The 19,388-nt window shown below is 42.0% G+C and overlaps 1 protein-coding gene and 1 long non-coding RNA gene across 4 annotated transcripts in view; both read left to right on the top strand.

The window, feature by feature from the left end:
* The window catches only part of fhdc1 (FH2 domain containing 1), a 55,315-nt gene extending 50,004 nt beyond the window's left edge, over positions 1-5,311 (top strand). For all 3 annotated transcript variants that reach the window (XM_017709368.2, XM_037532580.1, XM_037532581.1), the window contains exons 10-12: positions 804-921; positions 1,443-1,607; positions 2,086-5,311. In XM_017709368.2, coding sequence (XP_017564857.1) covers positions 804-921; positions 1,443-1,607; positions 2,086-4,275 — 2,473 coding nt within the window. In that variant the 3' untranslated portion in view covers positions 4,276-5,311. The remainder of the gene's footprint in view (positions 1-803; positions 922-1,442; positions 1,608-2,085) is intronic.
* A 10,201-nt stretch (positions 5,312-15,512) lies between these two features.
* Positions 15,513-19,037, top strand: LOC108434302. The gene is made up of 3 exons (XR_005129413.1): positions 15,513-16,035; positions 16,817-16,991; positions 17,468-19,037. It is a non-coding gene; the product is annotated as an uncharacterized LOC108434302 (long non-coding RNA).
* Positions 19,038-19,388: the final 351 nt, after the last annotated feature.

Consider the following 19,388-nt stretch of genomic DNA (forward strand, 5'->3'; position numbering starts at 1 on the left):
GGTAAAGAAAACTAATTTCAGTACAGTTTAAAAAAAGATGAGAGAACAATCAGAATCTAGTGTTGTAAAAGGTTAATTGGCCTTTACCTGCTGTGGTATGCCGGTTGTAGTTATAGTAACTAATGTTGGCTAAGCAATCATGTGTTATGTTTCATACACAAAAATATTTTTCTCTTTGATTATGGTAATGAAGTAGGTAGTTTTCTAACAATTTAGCTGTTAAGCAGTTTAACTAGTGGTCGTCATCCTTACTTACCTCTTAATGCGTGCTAGCTGGCCCCCTCAACTTGTAACTAGGCCCCTCTCAAATGAAATTCTTACTCCACCATTGAAACAACTGAAAAACTGAAAGTTTGTCTGTAAAAACAAGGGAAGCCAATAGAGTACTCAGCTTACCCAGAAAGGTATCAGCTTCTTGGGAATTGTACTAGGTGTCCTGCAAGTACATTTCTGCATCAGGATTCTAATACTGGCTCAAGCTCACACATAACCCCGTCTTGTTTAATTATTGTTCAATTCCCTCACAAAAGGGTTGTGTAAAAGTGGCTGATGTTAGCATCCACTTTATGATAATAAATGGCACACCTTTTCAAAGTCATGAGGTTCTCTAGACAAAACAGCTTACTGTAATTGACCTTTTCTGCATTGTCATTATTTTTCTCCCTCTAACACTGCCTGGAGATTCCCACTTGTATATCCTCTGTTTCTATTGAATGCACTAATGCACAATGTCCTCTCTCTTTGTGCTTCACTTTTTGCTACACCCATTCCATTCCCTTCCTCTGTTCCCCTTATTCTTGTAGGATTTCAGTGGAAAACATTGAGGCAGAATTCTCCTCTCTTTATGTGAGAACACGTTCCCTGGAGGAGAAGATTCAGAGCGATGCTGATCTGCTCTCGCAGTTGGATCCATTTCTACAGGTCAGATTCCTCTCAAAAAATATGAATATGTCTACATGTAGATTAGATTCATATAGTGACATCTGTCTGCATTTTCTGAAATTTGTTAATTAATAATAAACAAAAACAAAGTCAGTGACCCGCATTTCTAATTTTAGCCATGAGGGGTACTGGCTGTATCTTCGTAATTCTTTAAATATTTTTAAATAACATTAATCATGTATTTGTTTATAACACCAAATTGTTATGATACATAATAATACCAGAATAATAAATGGAGCTGTAGACGATCCTAAAATGATTTAGAAAGCTGATCTGAGGGTTAACAGATCATTACAGTGCATTGTCATGCAATATCTTCTTGTTCACAGAATTCTTGAATAAGAAAGAAATTTTGAATAACACATCTAAAATTGTATATAAATTAACAAAGAAACATTGATATGATGAGTGAATTAACTGTTCAACACTAGTGTACATCATGAAGAGTTTTTGGAAATCTTTTTTATGATAAAATCATATCTCTGCTTTCTGTCTGACAGAGTTCAACACAGACTCTGCAGGACCTGAAAAGACGCAGGCTGGACCTGCGTAAAGAGGGCAATGCCCTTATTGATTTCTTCTGTGAAGACAAAGACACCTTCAAACTCGACGAGTGCTTCAGGATCTTCCAAGACTTCTGTCTCAAGTTCAAGAAAGCTGTGAAGGTACAAAGATGGTGATGCTACTGACTGACACAAGATCCTTGTTGTGGTCTCACACACTATGCAGAATTTGCATCTCACTGATTTTCACTTTTTTGTGATATTGAAGTTTATGTGCAGTGATTTCTAATGCTCATATTATGGTTGTCAAAAAAGATGGCAATGGGGGCAGGAGGGAGGCACGGGGCAGACTGTAGAAAGCAAATGTCAACATAAAGGGAAGCCAAGTCCACGAACATTTTAGGCAATTTAGAAATCCCATCTGCACTCATTTTAGGTCCCCAAAAGAGGACGTCTTGGAAAAAAAAGTGATCATCATTTTTCGATTTATTTGCCAGAAAATGGCTTCTTCTTCTGTCTTTAGCTCTGTACTGACAAATGCACTGACTGGAGATGTCATGCCATCTGCTGTGCAAAGACTCAATGCTCATAAAACTGACTTGCTTTCTAACGCATCTTGTCTCTTTCCTTCTATTATTAGGATAATCTGGAGAGGGATTTGAAAGAGGCTGCCAGGCAGCGGCGCTTACGTGAGTTAGAAGAAAGACGTTTTGCCTGGGCTGCTGCCAATGGGGGGCAAAGCAGTAATGGAGGTTTTGGTCGCAGCAGCAGCGAAAATGATGTGGACATCCTTACCAAGGAAGGCCTCCTGGACTTCTTGCTGCAGCCCCGACCTCACAGTCCCCACAGTCCACTGGGGCGGTCAGCAAGTGCCCACCGCTACCGCCACACAACCACTGATCGCAACCTCCGTGGTTACCTAGAGCTGTTTTCTGGGTCTCCCACAGCTGACAGCACCAAATTCAGTAGCCTCCCACGCTCAGGTCGCCCTCATCAGAGAAGGACCATGCCCTGGCTGGCCTCACAGGATGATAACAGAGAGCTCGGAGTGCAGAATCAGCTCTATCATGATAAGCTGGCCACTTCTCCAAAGGCAGAGACTGAACCAATTAGCCCCTTGGCTAGATACTCAATGTCAGGTTACACCATGGAGAATGATGCATACAACAATAATAATTATTCCACTGTTTCTGAAGGCATAATTTCTTCACGACTAAATCACGCTAGGAATGTGTTTCAGAAATCCCAGGGTCATGCTGTTGGACAGATGAACGTTAGCCTGGAAAGACACATGCTGGTGCCTTGTCTTCAGCCCTTTGAGTTGACAAATCCTAACAACAATAGCAGTTACAGGCCACTGGAAAACCAGGGAGATATTTTTGTGACTGATCTAGAGGAAAGAGAACTTCCTAAATCGCTTGTTTTGGATACCCCTCCATCTAGTAAGAGTTCTGAGGAGGCACCACAACCAGGTGCAGTATATGACAGCAAAATAATTTCACCTCAGAGAGAGGAAGAAGAGGACACCAGCACTGTCTCCTCAACAACATGTGACACACCTTTGCCTCTTGACCCCTCGTTATCCAACAAGAAATGTATCCCTTACGTTCTGGACTGCACTGAAACTGATTGCTCAGTCATGTTGGACTGCTCAGAGCTGGAGAGTTCACCTGTTTTTAAGGAAGGATCTCGACTTGATGCAAAAACGCAGGACAACAACTTCCGAAGTCTTCTTAGAGATCCTAGTTCCCTTTCTTCTAATTTTGAGTCTTTGTCCACTAATGACCCATCAATGTCTACATCAGCTGATGAGCCCTTTGGTGGGAAGGCAGTTGAAGAGCGCCCAGAGTCAGTCACTCCTTCTGTTACTACTGACGAGGCAGATACTGAGAGCTGCGATACTGCAGAAGGTAGGAAGGTGGGTGAGAAGGCAGTGCAGACATGCAGCTCCAAACCAGCTCACTTAAAAACCAAAACTCTGTCTAAATCTGCAGCCACTCGAATTGGCCGGCCTGCAAGAGCACTCACAGCAAATGAGACCCAGAACTTGCGCAAGGTAGTACCCATCACCAAGCTGAGTCGGTCTGTCAGCAATGCTAAGAGAGTTGAGAAGTCTTTAGGACATGAGATCACAGAACCGAGGCGTCCTCTGCGCGAACAGAGCACGCCTGCAAGACGGGGCGAAAGACAAGGAAGACCTGCTCGCCATTCAAGCCTTCCTCCAGAGCAAGCCAAGGCACAAAGAGGAACAACCCCAAGTGCTGTAGGTTCTCGATGGTCAAGAGACCCCGCTCCACACAAGCCTTCCTTCAAGAAGCCGAATGCCAAACCTATTCGCAACATACCTAAACCTCCACATGAGGAAAAGATGTGTCGCTCTACCATGAGAGCCTTGGCCCAAGCTCAGGCTCAGGCCGCTTTGGAAGGCACCATGCCTCAGACGCCAACCCATGCCTCAAAAACCCCCTCAGCCCTGCCAAGCTTTGCTCGCAACACTGTCGCTTCCTCCTCCAGAACCAAAAAAGACTTGCCCGTACAACCTGCTCCAGGAACTCCATCAAAAAGCTCCACATTGTCCAGAAGTGGGTCCCAGAAGGCACCATCTGGTGGAAAAGCAGAATCCGTATGTAGTGGACACTCAACCCGAGGCGAGGACAAACCAGTTGGGTCTTTGAGGAGGGTTCAGAGCGTCCGAGCGCCTAGTCAAAGCACTCAGCGCAGTGACACGCCCCCGCCACAGACTGGGCGGGAGCATTCCCGCAAAGGTAGCAGTTTCTCTGAGAAATCCTTTCCCATCTCCAGCAGGACCCTCAAGCCCATGTGGAAGTAGAACGCATAAAAGAGGTCAAGCAGAAAGAGAGTGCAATCCTCCCCTACAGTTAACTTTGTTTTCTCCATATAGGCCTCTTGTATTGTTTGAATGTATCTAAAGCCTTTTACATGTAGCTGAAATTCTACGTACCCAGCTAGTGTTTCTGAAAAGACACTAGCTGCTGTCAACATTTGACAACACATTTTATGAGTAGCACTTCATCCATATAAGGATGTTTTTGATGGCCTTTTCTGACACTTGATACCATTCGTCAAACGTCGCACCTTCATACACTCCAATCTCACAATAGATATTTGATTTTTTTTTTTTAACATGGTTCCCATGCCTGATTTGTTATATCATATCTACTGAGATATTGAACTTAATGTGATACTTGGTTTTGTAGATTTCACTCCCTGTACAATGTGTACATGAACACTGTATAGTATGTCACAGGTTTATATCAAAATGTCACAGATAATTGCCGAAAATATGCGGGAATTCCACAGATTTTTCAAAATTTCTGCATCGCTCAATCACAGAGATGTAAACGAAAAGACATTTAGAATGGTTTGATGTTGTCTGGTCACAGAATTGCAGGGTTGCAGAGTTTAAACAGTACAGCTTTTTTAGTTTCTTAAAACTATATATAAACAATGTCTGGCATCAGGCAGCTTATTCATAACTATTTTTATGTAATAACGTTCTGAGGAAGGTCAGCAGAAAATGAGTGAAAAACAGGTAAACGAGTTCAAAAAAATGATAAAAAGATACAAAGAAAATGGGATACGGGTGGTACAGCTGTACAAGACCTGGTCGAGCACCAATACTCCCCACATCAGATTAACAGCACTTAAAGCTTCCATCTTTGAGAGAGGAGAAAATCCAGCTCCACTCTTGATTCATATCTGAAATCATCTACATGTGTCGCTGTCCATCCTTCCACTGGGAGAAGACAACTCAACACTATGAGAAAGGCTGTGTAGCTGTCAAGAAGCCTCACTGAGAAAAGGAAGTTTTGAAAAAAGGAATGAAGAAAATGTGCACTAGAAAACTGGACATCTGAGATGTGGAGTAAGGATTTATGGACTGATTAGTGTAAATTTGTAATTGGGATTATTTAGATCATGAAAAGCAGAAAATGCAACCAACTTCTGAGACTGAACTTGAGGTGTTGAAAAAAGTTCCTGCAGATTTCTTTGAAAAACTGAAAGCAGGTTTCCTGAAAAGAATGGAAACTGTAATAAAGGCGAAGGATGGACATGCAAAGTCCAAAAAAATTATATGTAGCATTATTATTCGTCATCTTTTTTCATGCCTTTCAACTCTCAATGAAGCTGAAAGCAACTTCTTTTTGCCAGTTTTTTGTTTGAGTTTTCCTGTTCCACCTTAAATGGAGCAGTTACATTCCGGCACCTCAGCTTCTGTTCAAATTTTTCCATTCCTCCTTGATGACGCAGCAGTTACATTCAGGCACCTCTACTTCTTAACAATGTGTGGAGTTCTGCACGTATCCCCTCCTCTTCCTCCTATCCTGTGCACAGGCATGGATGTCCCCTGTCGCTAACTGGCTGGACTACTGTTGTGTCTGAGACACTTTGTTTCAACATGTACAGATCCAGGACTGTGTACGAACACCAGATTTCCCCAGCACACACAGAACGGACAGCTAGCAGACTGTAAGGAGATATTAGCTGAATTTGACAGTTTAGTGGATTGAAGTTTAAATGTGTGCCTTTTAACGGTTTGTCTGGAAATGTAGTGAAGGGTGGTCTCTGCTTTTGCACATTACCAGAGTTTTAGAGGGATTAAACCCGTTGGATGTCTCGTTCCTATCACTGCCACTGTGAACAATTCTGACTCTCTAGAATGGAGCATTTCACATCAAACCGCTCCAAAGATTGAATTATGCAAACATTTGGAAAAGTCTGTGGAATTGTTAATGTGTTCTGTGCATGATGAAAAATGACCATGGCAAACTAATAGACATGTATTCACTAGATGAAAATTCACACTAGTGTTGCTGGTGCAGTCGAAATGAAGGAGTTCAATGTTCAGTGATCGTTTAAGTTTTATCGGAAAACTCTGGACATGTCCAATAGCTGCTGAATTGCTTTATGAATATGGTTTGAACTTGCCTTTTGATTCAGGGTCTTAGCTGCTGTATAAGGCTGTTTTGCTGCTGTAACTGTTGTATTCGTGTCCTTCTCTGTGAATATATTGCTAAATTCTTCTTTGCAAAGCCATAGTTTATATCAGGAGGGGCAAAACCTGGTGCTGGAGGGCTGAACAAACTCATCTCGTCTACACTACACTTCAGACAGTCTTGTAGTATGTACTTAAAATGTTATTCTTTAGAATGACAGCAGTAATAGTTATTAAACGATTAAATTAGACGAATTGCAAAAGAAAGGCTTGTTCCTGGAAATACATTTAAAACCATACATATCAGAATATATAGCAACATGTGCAGATGCATCCCAGTGATGGGTCCCATTGGCAAAATGGGAAAGATTTTTCTCAAAGCTCTCAAACTTTCCAAATAAAATAATTTTTGATTAAGTGGTAAAATTTAAATTCTAGTATTATCGTTATGAATGGCCTAGCAACATCTTTAATTTCTACCTCTAGGATCACATTTCGCCACCTCTGATTTGTTTGTTTCGGTGGCTCACTTATAGAGAATCACAAGCTTTTTCCACAGTTTTGCAGGTGTACCTCAGTCGCAACTTACGATGCCTTTACGTTGGAATGTCTCATGTATTTATGTCTGTGTGCATTGCTTTTATGATCGGTTGACGTGCTTTAGAAAAACATCCATGGCAACATGGAGAAGACTGGCACAATGGAATTGTTTTTTCCAGCTCTAGTTTGCTTGCCTCGCTAAAGTAGGCTACTGTAGACTTGGATCCAAATAACCCTCTTATGTGTTATTTTTAGTCCAGTTAAACATGTTGGCACGATTCTGCGTCGGTGCGTTTTCCTTTTTACCGTTCTTGCTTGACTTTTCTATTTTGAATGTTGTGTCTGATTTATTTTTTTGTCTCCCCTTGGAATTGTGTAATTACAATCAATATAAGCTAATCAATTAAAATGATAGAATCTAGACACTGTGCAAATGCTTGCTTTCTTTTTCTAAGTTTAATATAAAGAAACGAATAAGACACGGTAACTATGTGCGCAAGATGTAGACTGACTGTTATTCACTCTCTGCTGAACAAAAAAAGCAGAGACTAGCTTGAATTCCATGCTGTTCTGGTGCTGGTTTAGCTAGTCACCCAGCATGATCATGCTGGTTGACCAGCATACCAGCATCCAAAAACAGAACAAACGCTGGTTTTGCTGCTACTGGTTTTTCTAGCAGGGCTGGTATCTATGATGGACATATGTTGCATAGCTAAAACAGCATCTTGAAACCTGAATTTTGTCTTCTGTGGACTAAAAACCTTCAAGGGTGCTACCCAAAAGTGGTGGGGCAAAACATACTGTTTCCAAAAATAAATAAATAAATCAAATTAAATAAAATAAAAAGCATCTGGCTGAGTGACAATTAGGCCACTGACTAAAATCGCCTTTCATGTCATACCAATGACACGTCCTTATAAACCTATTCAGCGGTGGGTCGTAACTAGTTCCATTTACTCGAGTGCATGTACTTGAGTAAAATACTGATGGATCTGTTGTTTAACGCTTTTCAATCATATTCATATTACTTTTACTTCTACTAAAGTAAGAAAATGGATCTTTTTACTTGGTTCCATTTTAGCCATGTTTCCTTTGTGTTTCTACTCAAAGTATTTTTGCTTTAATTGTAGTAGCAATGCTTTTACCTAAGGATTGGTTTAGGCTCCTCTACCCACCTCTGAGCCTGATCGTGAACAATCTCAGTAATCTTCAGTAGCTGCAGCCTCAGTTATCAGTACGTGATATTTATAGTATATTTATATACAAAAACAGCCTGATGTTCTTCGGAGATGATAGCTGTATTATCTCTGGAGAACATCAGGCTGTTTTCATACCCAGTTCATTTTCCAAAGACCACGCCATACATTGCTTTTTGCAATCATTATTCATTAGTCTCTTTTGGTTCGGATGGTGGACTGCAAGGGCTAAAGTGGGCTAAATTGCACACATAGGTGTTTGTTTATTGATTAGATGTTTTGCGGAGATGCAAGCGCTCTGTTACTCTCACATTCACCGCCATGAAGACAGAAAAAACAGAGACGCTTATCATCTTTGTGAACAATAAATGAAATTGAACTGATCAGGTTGCTGATGCTTGGCCAAAACTTTGCTGTCATTATTTCATTGCCTGTCTCTCATTCTTTACAGGCGCTCGCAGTGCAGGAACGATATGAGCGCTTGTAAAGACTGAAGTGTTAAAGCAGCAGGTTGTGCAGACAGTACAGTGAAAATGTGCTCTGGAAAAAGCACCATCTAGTCTCTGACATGTTAGCTGTATTAGCTTTGTTCTAGTGCAAGCATGTCAAACTGGGGGCCTTCCAGGCCAAAGTGCTGCAGAGATTAGTGTTTACCCTCATCTGACGCTCTGAATTCAATTCATGCAGGCCTTACTAATTAGCTGATGAGCTGAATCAGGTGTGTTTAATGAGGCAGTGCGCTGAAGTCTGCAGTGTTTTGGCCTGCGAGGACTGGAGTCTGGCACATGGTCTAGAGCAACACTAAAGTTTCTTTCCATACTCCTTGCTGAGTGATGATTGGTGGGGTATTGTGAGGTTAAACATGTTTTATTAGTTAATATAATTTTTCCCTACCTGCTTGTGCCCGGTGACATAATCAAAACTCAGAAGACAGGCAAAATTCATTACTTTTCACTTTGATTAAAGATAGGAATGCAAGAATTTCATATTTTAAATCAGTAGAATGAATATGTGTTTAATGTGGCAAGAAACTAACAAAGCTTAATGACCACAATGAATGACCACACTTGGGGTAAGGGTAAAATTGCGTGACTGATTTTGATGGCATATGAAGGTGTAGCAAGTATCCCTATTCTTCATCCCCCCCCCTCTTATCTACATGATATAAATACATTCTGTCCACTCCAGAGACCACAGAGAGGAAGCTGAGAAGTTGAAATCTGTGTTTTGTGGGTGCAGTAAGGCAAATTATACATTCTGCTCATTCTGGTCCTACCCATGTCCTTGAGGACTCTTTAATTGATCCTGTGACCGAACGCTTTCATTTAAGTGAAGTCAGACAGTAAGACTCTGGGGACTTGCAAAGCTCTTAAACCTCTGCCTCAGCTCACTGCTAGGTGGTTGGATGAATCAGCTGAGCCGGGAAAACATTCAAGGGGACTTCATGGGGCTCTCTGGCCAAAATGAAACGTAATGCCTGCTTTATCTGTTTTCAACATGCCTTCTCACCTCCTACAGTGGTGCTGCAGCAAGATTGTCTGGTTTAAAGATGAATAAACTCCCTTCTGATGATGCATCTGGAAGGTGGGAGGAACCAAAGGTGTGCTGTGTAAATTCTGAAACTCATGAACGATACAAAATTGTAAGTTCTGTCAAACCATTGAGTGCACAGCACTGTGCTGCATTAGTCAACAAATAACATAGTTAATGCAAGTTTTAGGCCTGAACAATCAGGCATCCCTGAGTTAAGCCACCAGGTCTGCTCAGCTTATCTCTCTTTAATGGAACATACTGCACTTTATTAGCAGTTTCTAGCTCTGGTTTGAGGTCAGTTTCAGCCATTAGCCCCTCTGTCTGCCTGTAAACATGATACAAATGCAACTGTAGAGAGGAACAAAGAAGTACGCTACGGCACTTCACCCAGGCAACTGCTAAAGGCTGGATGGTATAGAAAAAAAAAACACCCTCTCCCTTCTTATTGGTTTGGACAGGAAATTTACTGTGGCGCAAAGGTCTGGCGCTTTATTCCACACACTTTTATAGCTCTGGGTGAGTGTTGACCTTAACTAAGGAGCCTATAAGAGACCATGAAAAAAAGGCAATGACGTTGCATTACCACACAATAATTTTATATTTCCCCAAACGGATCATGTATATGATCCCTTGTATGGCCACTTGATTTTGCAAGAGAACACAAAAAGTCTGTAAGGGCGTGTAAAAATACTGCAAGGGGGTGTAAAAATACTGCGAGGGAGCACAAAAAGTCTGTAAGGGGGTGTAAAAATACTGAGAGGGAGCCCAAAAGTCTGTAAGGGGGTTTAAAACTACTGCGAGTGAGCACGAAAAGTCTGTAAGGGGATGTAAAAATACTGCGAGGGAACACAAAAAGTCTGTAACGGGGTGTAAAAATACTGCGAGGGAGCACAAAAAGTCTGTAAGGGGGTGTAAAAATACTGCGAGGGAACACAAAAAGTCTGTAAGGGGTGTAAAAATACTGCGAGGGAGCACAAAAAGTCTGTAAGGGGGTGTAAAAATACTGCGAGGGAACACAAAAAGTCTGTAAGGGGGTGTAAAAATACCGCGAGGGAACACAAAAAGTCTGTAAGGGGGTGTAAAAATACCGCGAGGGAACACAAAAAGTCTGTAAGGGGGTGTAAAAATACTGCGAGTGAGCACGAAAAGTCTGTAAGGGGATGTAAAAATACTGCGAGGGAGCACAAAAAGTCTGTAAGGGGGTGTAAAAATACTGCGAGGGAACACAAAAAGTCTGTAACGGGGTGTAAAAATACTGCGAGGGAGCACGAAAAGTCTGTAAGGGGGTGTAAAAATACTGCGAGGGAGCACAAAAAGTCTGTAAGGGGGTGTAAAAATACTGCGAGGGAACACAAAAAGTCTGTAACGGGGTGTAAAAATACTGCGAGTGAGCACGAAAAGTCTGTAAGGGGATGTAAAAATACTGCGAGGGAACACAAAAAGTCTGTAACGGGGTGTAAAAATACTGCGAGGGAGCACAAAAAGTCTGTAAGGGGGTGTAAAAATACTGCGAGGGAACACAAAAAGTCTGTAAGGGGTGTAAAAATACTGCGAGGGAGCACAAAAAGTCTGTAAGGGGGTGTAAAAATACTGCGAGGGAACACAAAAAGTCTGTAAGGGGGTGTAAAAATACCGCGAGGGAACACAAAAAGTCTGTAAGGGGGTGTAAAAATACTGCGAGGGAACACAAAAAGTCTGTAAGGGGGTGTAAAAATACTGCGAGTGAGCACGAAAAGTCTGTAAGGGGATGTAAAAATACTGCGAGGGAGCACAAAAAGTCTGTAAGGGGGTGTAAAAATACTGCGAGGGAACACAAAAAGTCTGTAACGGGGTGTAAAAATACTGCGAGGGAGCACGAAAAGTCTGTAAGGGGGTGTAAAAATACTGCGAGTGAGCACAAAAAGTCTGTAAGGGGATGTAAAAATACTGCGAGGGAGCACAAAAAGTCTGTAATGGGATGTAAAAATACTGCGAGGGAGCACAAAAAGTCTGTAAGGGGTGTAAAAATACTGCGAGGGAACACAAAAAGTCTGTAACGGGGTGTAAAAATACTGAGAGTGAGCACAAAAAGTCTGTAAGGGGGTGTAAAAATACTGCGAGGGAGCACAAAAAGTCTGTAAGGGGATGTAAAAATACTGCGAGGGAGCACAAAAAGTCTGTAAGGGGATGTAAAAATACTGCGAGGGAGCACAAAAAGTCTGTAAGGGGTGTAAAAATACTGCGAGGGAGCACAAAAAGTCTGTAAGGGGATGTAAAAATACTGTGAGGGAGCACAAAAAGTCTGTAAGGGGATGTAAAAATACTGCGAGGGGACACAAAAAGTCTGTAAGGGGGTGTAAAAATACTGCGAGGGAGCACAAAATGTCTGTAAGCGGATGTAAAAATACTGAGAGGGAGCACAAAAAGTCTGTAAGGGGATGTAAAAATACTGCGAGGGAGCACAAAAAGTCTGTAAGGGGATGTAAAAATACTGAGAGGGAGCACAAAAAGTCTGTAAGGGGGTGTAAAAATACTGCAAGGGAGCACAAAAAGTCTGTAAGGGGGTGTAAAAATACCGCGAGGGAACACAAAAAGTCTGTAAGGGGGTGTAAAAGTACTGCGAGGGAGCACAAAAAGTCTGTAAGGGGTGTAAAAATACTGAGAGGGAGCACAAAAAGTCTGTAAGGGGTGTAAAAATACTGCGAGGGAGCACAAAACGTCTGTAGGGGTGTAAAAATACTGAGAGGCAGCACAAAAAGTCTGTAAGGGGTGTAAAAATACTGAGAGGCAGCACAAAAAGTCTGTAAGGGGGTGTAAAAATACTGCAAGGGAGCACAAAAAGTCTGTAAGGGGGTGTAAAAATACTGCGAGGGAGCACAAAAAGTCTGTAAGGGGGTGTAAAAATACTGCGAGGGAGCACAAAAAGTCTGTAAGGGGTGTAAAAATACTGAGAGGGAGCACAAAAAGTCTGTAAGGGGATGTAAAAATACTGCGAGGGAGCACAAAAAGTCTGTAAGGGGTGTAAAAATACTGCGAGGGAGCACAAAAAGTCTGTAAGGGGTGTAAAAATACTGCGAGGGAGCACAAAAAGTCTGTAAGGGGTGTAAAAATACTGCGAGGGAGCACAAAAAGTCTGTAAGGGGGTGTAAAAATACTGCGAGGGAGCACAAAAAGTCTGTAAGGGGTGTAAAAATACTGCGAGGGAGCACAAAAAGTCTGTAAGGGGTGTAAAAATACTGCGAGGGAGCACAAAAAGTTTGTAAGGGGTGTAAAAATACTGCGAGGGAGCACAAAAAGTCTGTAAGGGGGTGTAAAAATACTGCGAGGGAGCACAAAAAGTCTGTAAGGGGTGTAAAAATATTGAGAGGGAGCACAAAAAGTCTGTAAGGGGTGTAAAAATACTGAGAGGGAGCACAAAAAGTCTGTAAGGGGTGTAAAAATACTGAGAGGGAGCACAAAAAGTTTGTAAGGGGTGTAAAAATACTGAGAGGGAGCACAAGGTGTTACAAATGCACCTACAGTGCATCCGGAAAGTATTCACAGCGCTTCACTTTTTCCACATTTTGTTTTGTTACAGCCTTATTCCAAATTTAATTATATTAATCTTTTTCCTCAAAATTCTACACAAAATACCCCATTGTGACCATGTGAAAAAAGTTTTCTCGAGAGTTTTGAAAATGTATTAAAATTAAAAAACAAAGAAATCATATTTACATAAGTATTCACAGCCTTTGCCATGAAGCTCAAAATTGAGCTCAGGTGCATCCTGTTTCCACTGATCATCCTTGAGATGTTTCTACAGCTTAAATGGAGTCCACCTGTGGTTGATTGGACATGATTTGGAAAGGCACACACCTGTCTATATAAGGTCCCACAGTTGACTGCATGTCAGAGCGCAAACACCAAGCATGAAGTCAAAGGAATTGTCTGTAGACCTCCGAGACAAAATTGTCTCGAGGCACAAATCTGGGGAAGGATACAGAAAAATTACTGCTGCGTTGAAGGTCCCAATGAGCACAGTGGCCTCCATCATTCGTAAATGGAAGAAGTTCGGAACCACCAGGACTCTTCCTAGAGCTGGCCGGCCGTCTAAATTGAGCGATCGGGGGAGAAGGGCCTTGGTCAGGGAGGTGACCAAGAACCCAATGATCACTCTGTCAGAGCTCCAGCGTTCCTCCGTGGAGAGAGGAGAACCTTGCAGAAGGACAACCATCTCTGCAGCAATCCACCAATCAGGCCTGTATGGCAGAGTGGCCAGGCGAAAGCCACTCCTTAGTAAAAGGCACAAGGCAGCCCGTCTGGAATTTGCAAAAAGGCACCTGAAGGACTCTCAGACCATGAGAAACAAAATTCTCTGGTCTGATGAGACAAAGATTGAACTCTTTGGTGTGAATGCCAGGCGTCATGTTTGGAGGAAACCAGGCACTGCTCATCACGAGGCCAATACCATCCCTACAGTCAAGCATGGTGGTGGCAGCATCATGCTATGGGGATGTTTCTCAGCAGCAGGAACTGGCAGACTAGTCAGGATAGAGGGAAAGATGAATGCCGCAATGTACAGAGACATCCTGGATAAAAACCTGCTCCAGAGCGCTCTTGACCTCAGACTGGGGCGACGGTTCATTTTTCAGCAGGACAACGATCCGAAGCACACAGCCAAGATCTCAAAGCAGTGGCTTCAGGACCACTCTGTGAATGTCCTGGAGTGGCCCAGCCAGAGCCCAGACTTGAATCCGATTGAACATCTCTGGAGAGATCTGAAAATGGCTGTGCACAGACGTCTCCCATCCAACCTGATGGAGCTTCAGAGGTACTGCAAAGAAGAATGGGCAAAACTGCCTAAAGATAGGTGTGCCAAGCTTGTGGCATCATATTCAAAAAGACTTGAGGCTGTAGTTGCTGCCAAAGGTGGTTCTACAAAGTATTAAGCAAAGGCTGTGAATACTTATGTAAATATGATTTCTTTGTTTTTTAATTTTAATAAATTTTCAAAACTCTCGAGAAAACGTTTTTCACATGGTCACAATGGGGTATTTTGTGTAGAATTTAGAGGAAAAAGATTAATTTAATTCAATTTGGAATAAGGCTGTAACAAAACAAAATGTGGAAAAAGTGAAGCGCTGTGAATACTTTCCGGATGCACTGTAAACTGGTCTTAGATCAGCATTAGAAAAGGAGCATTTTACAAGACACTCACCAACAAAAGCTTCATGCTGGTGGCTCTGTAGTGACCGTGTTAGTGAGTGGGTGGCCATCCTTTTCAAACCATGTGACTTTTATGGACGCCTTATTTGTAGTATTGTAAAGTTGTCATGGCAACTCAAAACACAGCCGCGGCTCTGTTCTCTCATTCAGCTTTAAATATCACTGCTGGATATAGCAGCACAAAGTGAGTCAGCATTACTCTTCAGTCTTAAATGTTCAGTTTTATTTAATGTAATTTGAAGCTACTGATGCATTGGCTTACATTTGTGGATTACAACGCAGCCTTGTTCAGCTCATGATCGTATATTAGTTTGCACACTAACTGAACAGTTAGTCAAACAATGGCAAATATAAATGTAAGCTTCAGTGTGATGTGATGGTTCTGTGAACTGCGCCAGGAACCAGAGGCTCTTGGTTGTTTTCTATGAGGAAATTTTATGAATTGGTACTTGGACCACTCTTAATTTTATGTAGTTGTCTGTCAAAACAGCCATCTATCCATCTGTTTAACAGCATTAAGATTTAACAACCAAATCAATTTTTCCAGTAATTTAGTGTGTCCCCCTGGTGGGCCGACTCAGGAACATCTAGTAAACGACATGCTCATAGTGTTGATTTTGTTCATGATGTAAACAAAAACCCCTCTGAACAACACCAGCTGTACTGAACCATACATATTTAATTAATAGCACTTCTATTTATGTTGACCATCACTGTGATATTGAGTCACGCTATGCTGGCTCAGACCCTCCTTGACCAGAATCCGTAGCTGTTACATAATTTTCCCACTTTGATGTCTAGAAAAGCCAGAGCTTGTAACTTTTCCAGAACAACTCAAATGTTCAATTCACACACCGAGCATTGACTCAAACCAAAACACGACCACCTCAGAAACAGATGGTAAACCCAGTCAAAGCGGACTGACTCCTCATTTCAGCTCCAGTGGGTCGTTTGTTGAAAGCCTTCACATTCATGGTTGTTGCACATTCACAACCAGAGAGTGAAAGAACGGCTAAAACACAGCAATAAGCAGCGTTGACGTATCAGTGCTCGTCAAAAGCTACTCGAAGCTTCCACCTGATTTAGATCTTCGACAAACCCTGTTACTGCAGCTTTCCAGCACAAGATGGCGGCATTGCATCTCCAGGCAAGAGGAAGCCGAGACCAGCAACGACATCAGGTGAGCTCACAAAACTCTGATTTTATGATGAAATGACACTTGTGCTGATGTGGTTTTGCTTTATTCCAGTAGATTTGTGTCCTTTTTGAAGAAAAGATGCAGAATGCCGTCGCTGAAGCTTTCAGTTGGCCTGTTTTGACGCTAAATGTGTGCGTTTTTGAGCTTAGCGCTAGAGAATGTTTGGGTTCATTTAGAGGATTTGGTTCAGCTGTGGGACTGAAGCTCCTCTGTGAACTTAGCTGCGGTTTAAAGCCCAGTTCAGTGCAGCTGTTGTGTGTCTTTTCGTCGTTTAAGAGCGATAAACTGCTCTGTTTTACTAACGTCCACTTCATTTCATGCCATGAGCCCAAAATGAACTTTGGAGTTGTTGAAAAAGTTGAACAGTCTTATACTGCGTGACACCTGCTGGTGAGTGTTGGTATTGCAGCTGGAGTTTTGGGTTTGTGTTCTTAAAATTTGACACATTTCTTAGACCTGGCAGACTTTAGACGGCTTTGATTTCAGACTGAAGCTGCATTAAACGCAGTTCCCCCATAGAAGTGGACTTTTCTCCCTTCTGTTTAGCGAGTACAGGTTCTTTTAGCTTTTTTCCTGAAACACACTCTTTGGATATCACTAGTAGATACTTGTGATTGATGTTCCTGATGTTCTTGATGTTGCTGTTGACCAAGTGCTACAGCGAATGCTGGCTGATGTGAGTCTTTTTACAACTAATGTCACAAAGCAGCTTCAGTGAATTCCAGTAAAGACAAAGTTTTAACATGAATGTAAAAACCCGCAGGTGAGCAAGCCAGGGGCGACAGTGGCAAGGAAAAAGTCCCTCAGAGCTGAGAAAGAAACCTTGGGAGGATCCAAGGCTCACAGGGAGGGACCTATTCTCCTCTGGTCGAGCTACCTACGGAGTTATTCTACTACTTTTATTAGTAGTAGTAATAGCTACACTCTCAGAAAAAAAGGTACGACACTGTCACTGGGGCAGTACCCTTCTTGTCACAGTGATGGTACCCTCAAGGACACATCTCAGTACCCTTTAGTCATGGAACATAACTGTACCATAATCCATTGAAATGATATTTTCTAAGATGTACTGACTCCACGCACCCCGTCTCTTCCCAGGCTTTTTATTAAATGGTTCTGTTTTAAAACATTATTTTATAAAAAGATACAAATGTCTACTTTTCTACTGGGGAATTCTTATTTAAGGTGCACAGTTTGACCTTAAAACCACTGTTGTACCTTTGAGGGAACGTTTACACTGTTTGTACCTTGATGAACGAATCATATACCTACGTGGTACCTTTATTTCTAACAGTGTAGGAGTCCATGAAAAGTTCAACGTAGGATGGGCAGCTAGTCCAGGGTAAGTGGCGGGTAGCTGGGGCATGGGCAGCTGTAATAACGTTTAAAATGTTTTGTCTCTTGATCTTTTCAGACCTTCACCTTGTGCTGATGTCAAGAAAACCACACTATCCTTCCTTGAAATGACTGAAAACGTCCAGTGCAATCGGTGTTAGAAAGAACAAGCCAAGTTTTCAAGAGTTTTAAGACGGAGTTTCAGGCTTCTGGATTTCACTGGTTTTTGGAATCTATGTGTGTGAGTGACAAACTGCTCCACTAACAGGTCAATGAGGGAGAGTTTGGCCTTCACCTCTACAGTCCTCCTAGACTTTTTAGTGCAGCTGTAAGTGAGCTTTCTGCTCTCAGTCTGTGAGTCCTCCACTCGGTAAAGTCTCCAGTGCAGTTACTGGGATGAAGTGCTGAGTCTCAGCTCAACTCCAACTCCCTCTCCTCTAAGAGCACTTTTTGGAAGAGAGAGAGGGCGAGAGACATTAGCAATACATTGAGAGGGAGAATGTGTTATAATGGGGCTCCATGAGGAAACTCAGAAAATAAAGTGTGAGAGTGCTGATTTGCATATTCATAGCTAATTAACCAATCATGTGCAGCGAAAGGGCCCAAAAATCCATGAGCCATTTATAAACCTTGTGATATGACTAGGATTCTCCATCACGGTGAATTCAAAAAATAACTTTATATACAAGTTTTTCTTCACCGCGGATGAGAACACTAGCACAACAGAATAAATATAGAGAGTGCAGCACACCATCCTGGTGAAAAATTGTTGCAAAAAAAATTCATTAAAAAAAAAAAATCTGCCTGTGCAGACCTCACCAGCTGACCTTCACTCTTCAACTTAGTGTTGATTCTCTCTTACTCTAGCAGCATCAGCAGCCATCCTGCAGGTGCTTGCTGCTAAAGCACTCTTGCTTTCAGTGAGGCTTAGAACATCATAAGATCTTGTGTTACATGATCAGTGATGTCCTCAGCCTCTACCCATGTTGGGTTGAGAGCAAGGAAAGGTAAATTTTGGACTGTGGGCCCAAATTTGTCTGAGTATGTTGTCATGAAGCTGTAAGTATGTCGGGACTACTTTTCTCATTAATGGTATGTTCATCACTAGACCCATTGCTCCACCTCAGATGGTAAAACGAGCACAACAGAATGAATAAATAAACGCTGGTAGCACCAAAATTTCTTCATAACAACATGACTTCACCCTCATGTTAATCTGGAAGTAGGACTCAGCAACTCTGACAACTGAAGCAGTCTTCACTCAGTCCAGACTTTAAACAAGAAGCTATAAAACAGCTATGCATTTACTTTCAGTGCAGTTTATTGGGAAGCTTAAGGTACATCATGACTACTTTCCTAATTTATGGTAAACTCACTACAAGAGCTTCACTTGGGCGTCAGGGCTACATGTACGGTGACTACCAGGCTAGCATGAATGTGAAATCTGGGTTATTGTACTAAGCAGAGTCAATAAATGATGGCTATATTTCGCAGTTTATTGTATGAGCAGTTAAAGCTTGAAGGCAACGCTACTACCTCTGTTATTGCTCTTGAAAAAACACGTTAACCAGCTTCTTTGACTGGCTTATAAAGCGGCACATATTATCAGCACAGGCTGCATATGCAGGCTTAAAGAAAGATACATCTTTCAGCACTCAGAGACACAGCTGTGAGATCACATTAGCACTCCATCACTAGTCTTCACCTTTATGGTAACAGCTCTGATCTATCAGACAGCTTCTATTTTTTCAGGAGACTCAGGAGTTTTTCCAAGAAATGTGCCAGGATATTTTTACACACCTCCAACGTTCAGTCTTATAAGTTGGTTGCATTTTCTGATTCTCACCATCCCAGAAATGCCAATTACAATGTAGACCCTTTGGTCCATAATCTCTCCATCTCAGATGTCCAGTTTGTCCATGATGGAATAGCTACTTCCACTGCAGTATTGGTTATGAGACAAACCTTCTCAGCTGGAGAACAAGTGGACTTTAGAGTTT

Source organism: Pygocentrus nattereri, chromosome 22 (assembly GCF_015220715.1).
Source record: "Pygocentrus nattereri isolate fPygNat1 chromosome 22, fPygNat1.pri, whole genome shotgun sequence".
Classification (NCBI taxonomy): domain Eukaryota; kingdom Metazoa; phylum Chordata; class Actinopteri; order Characiformes; family Serrasalmidae; genus Pygocentrus; species Pygocentrus nattereri.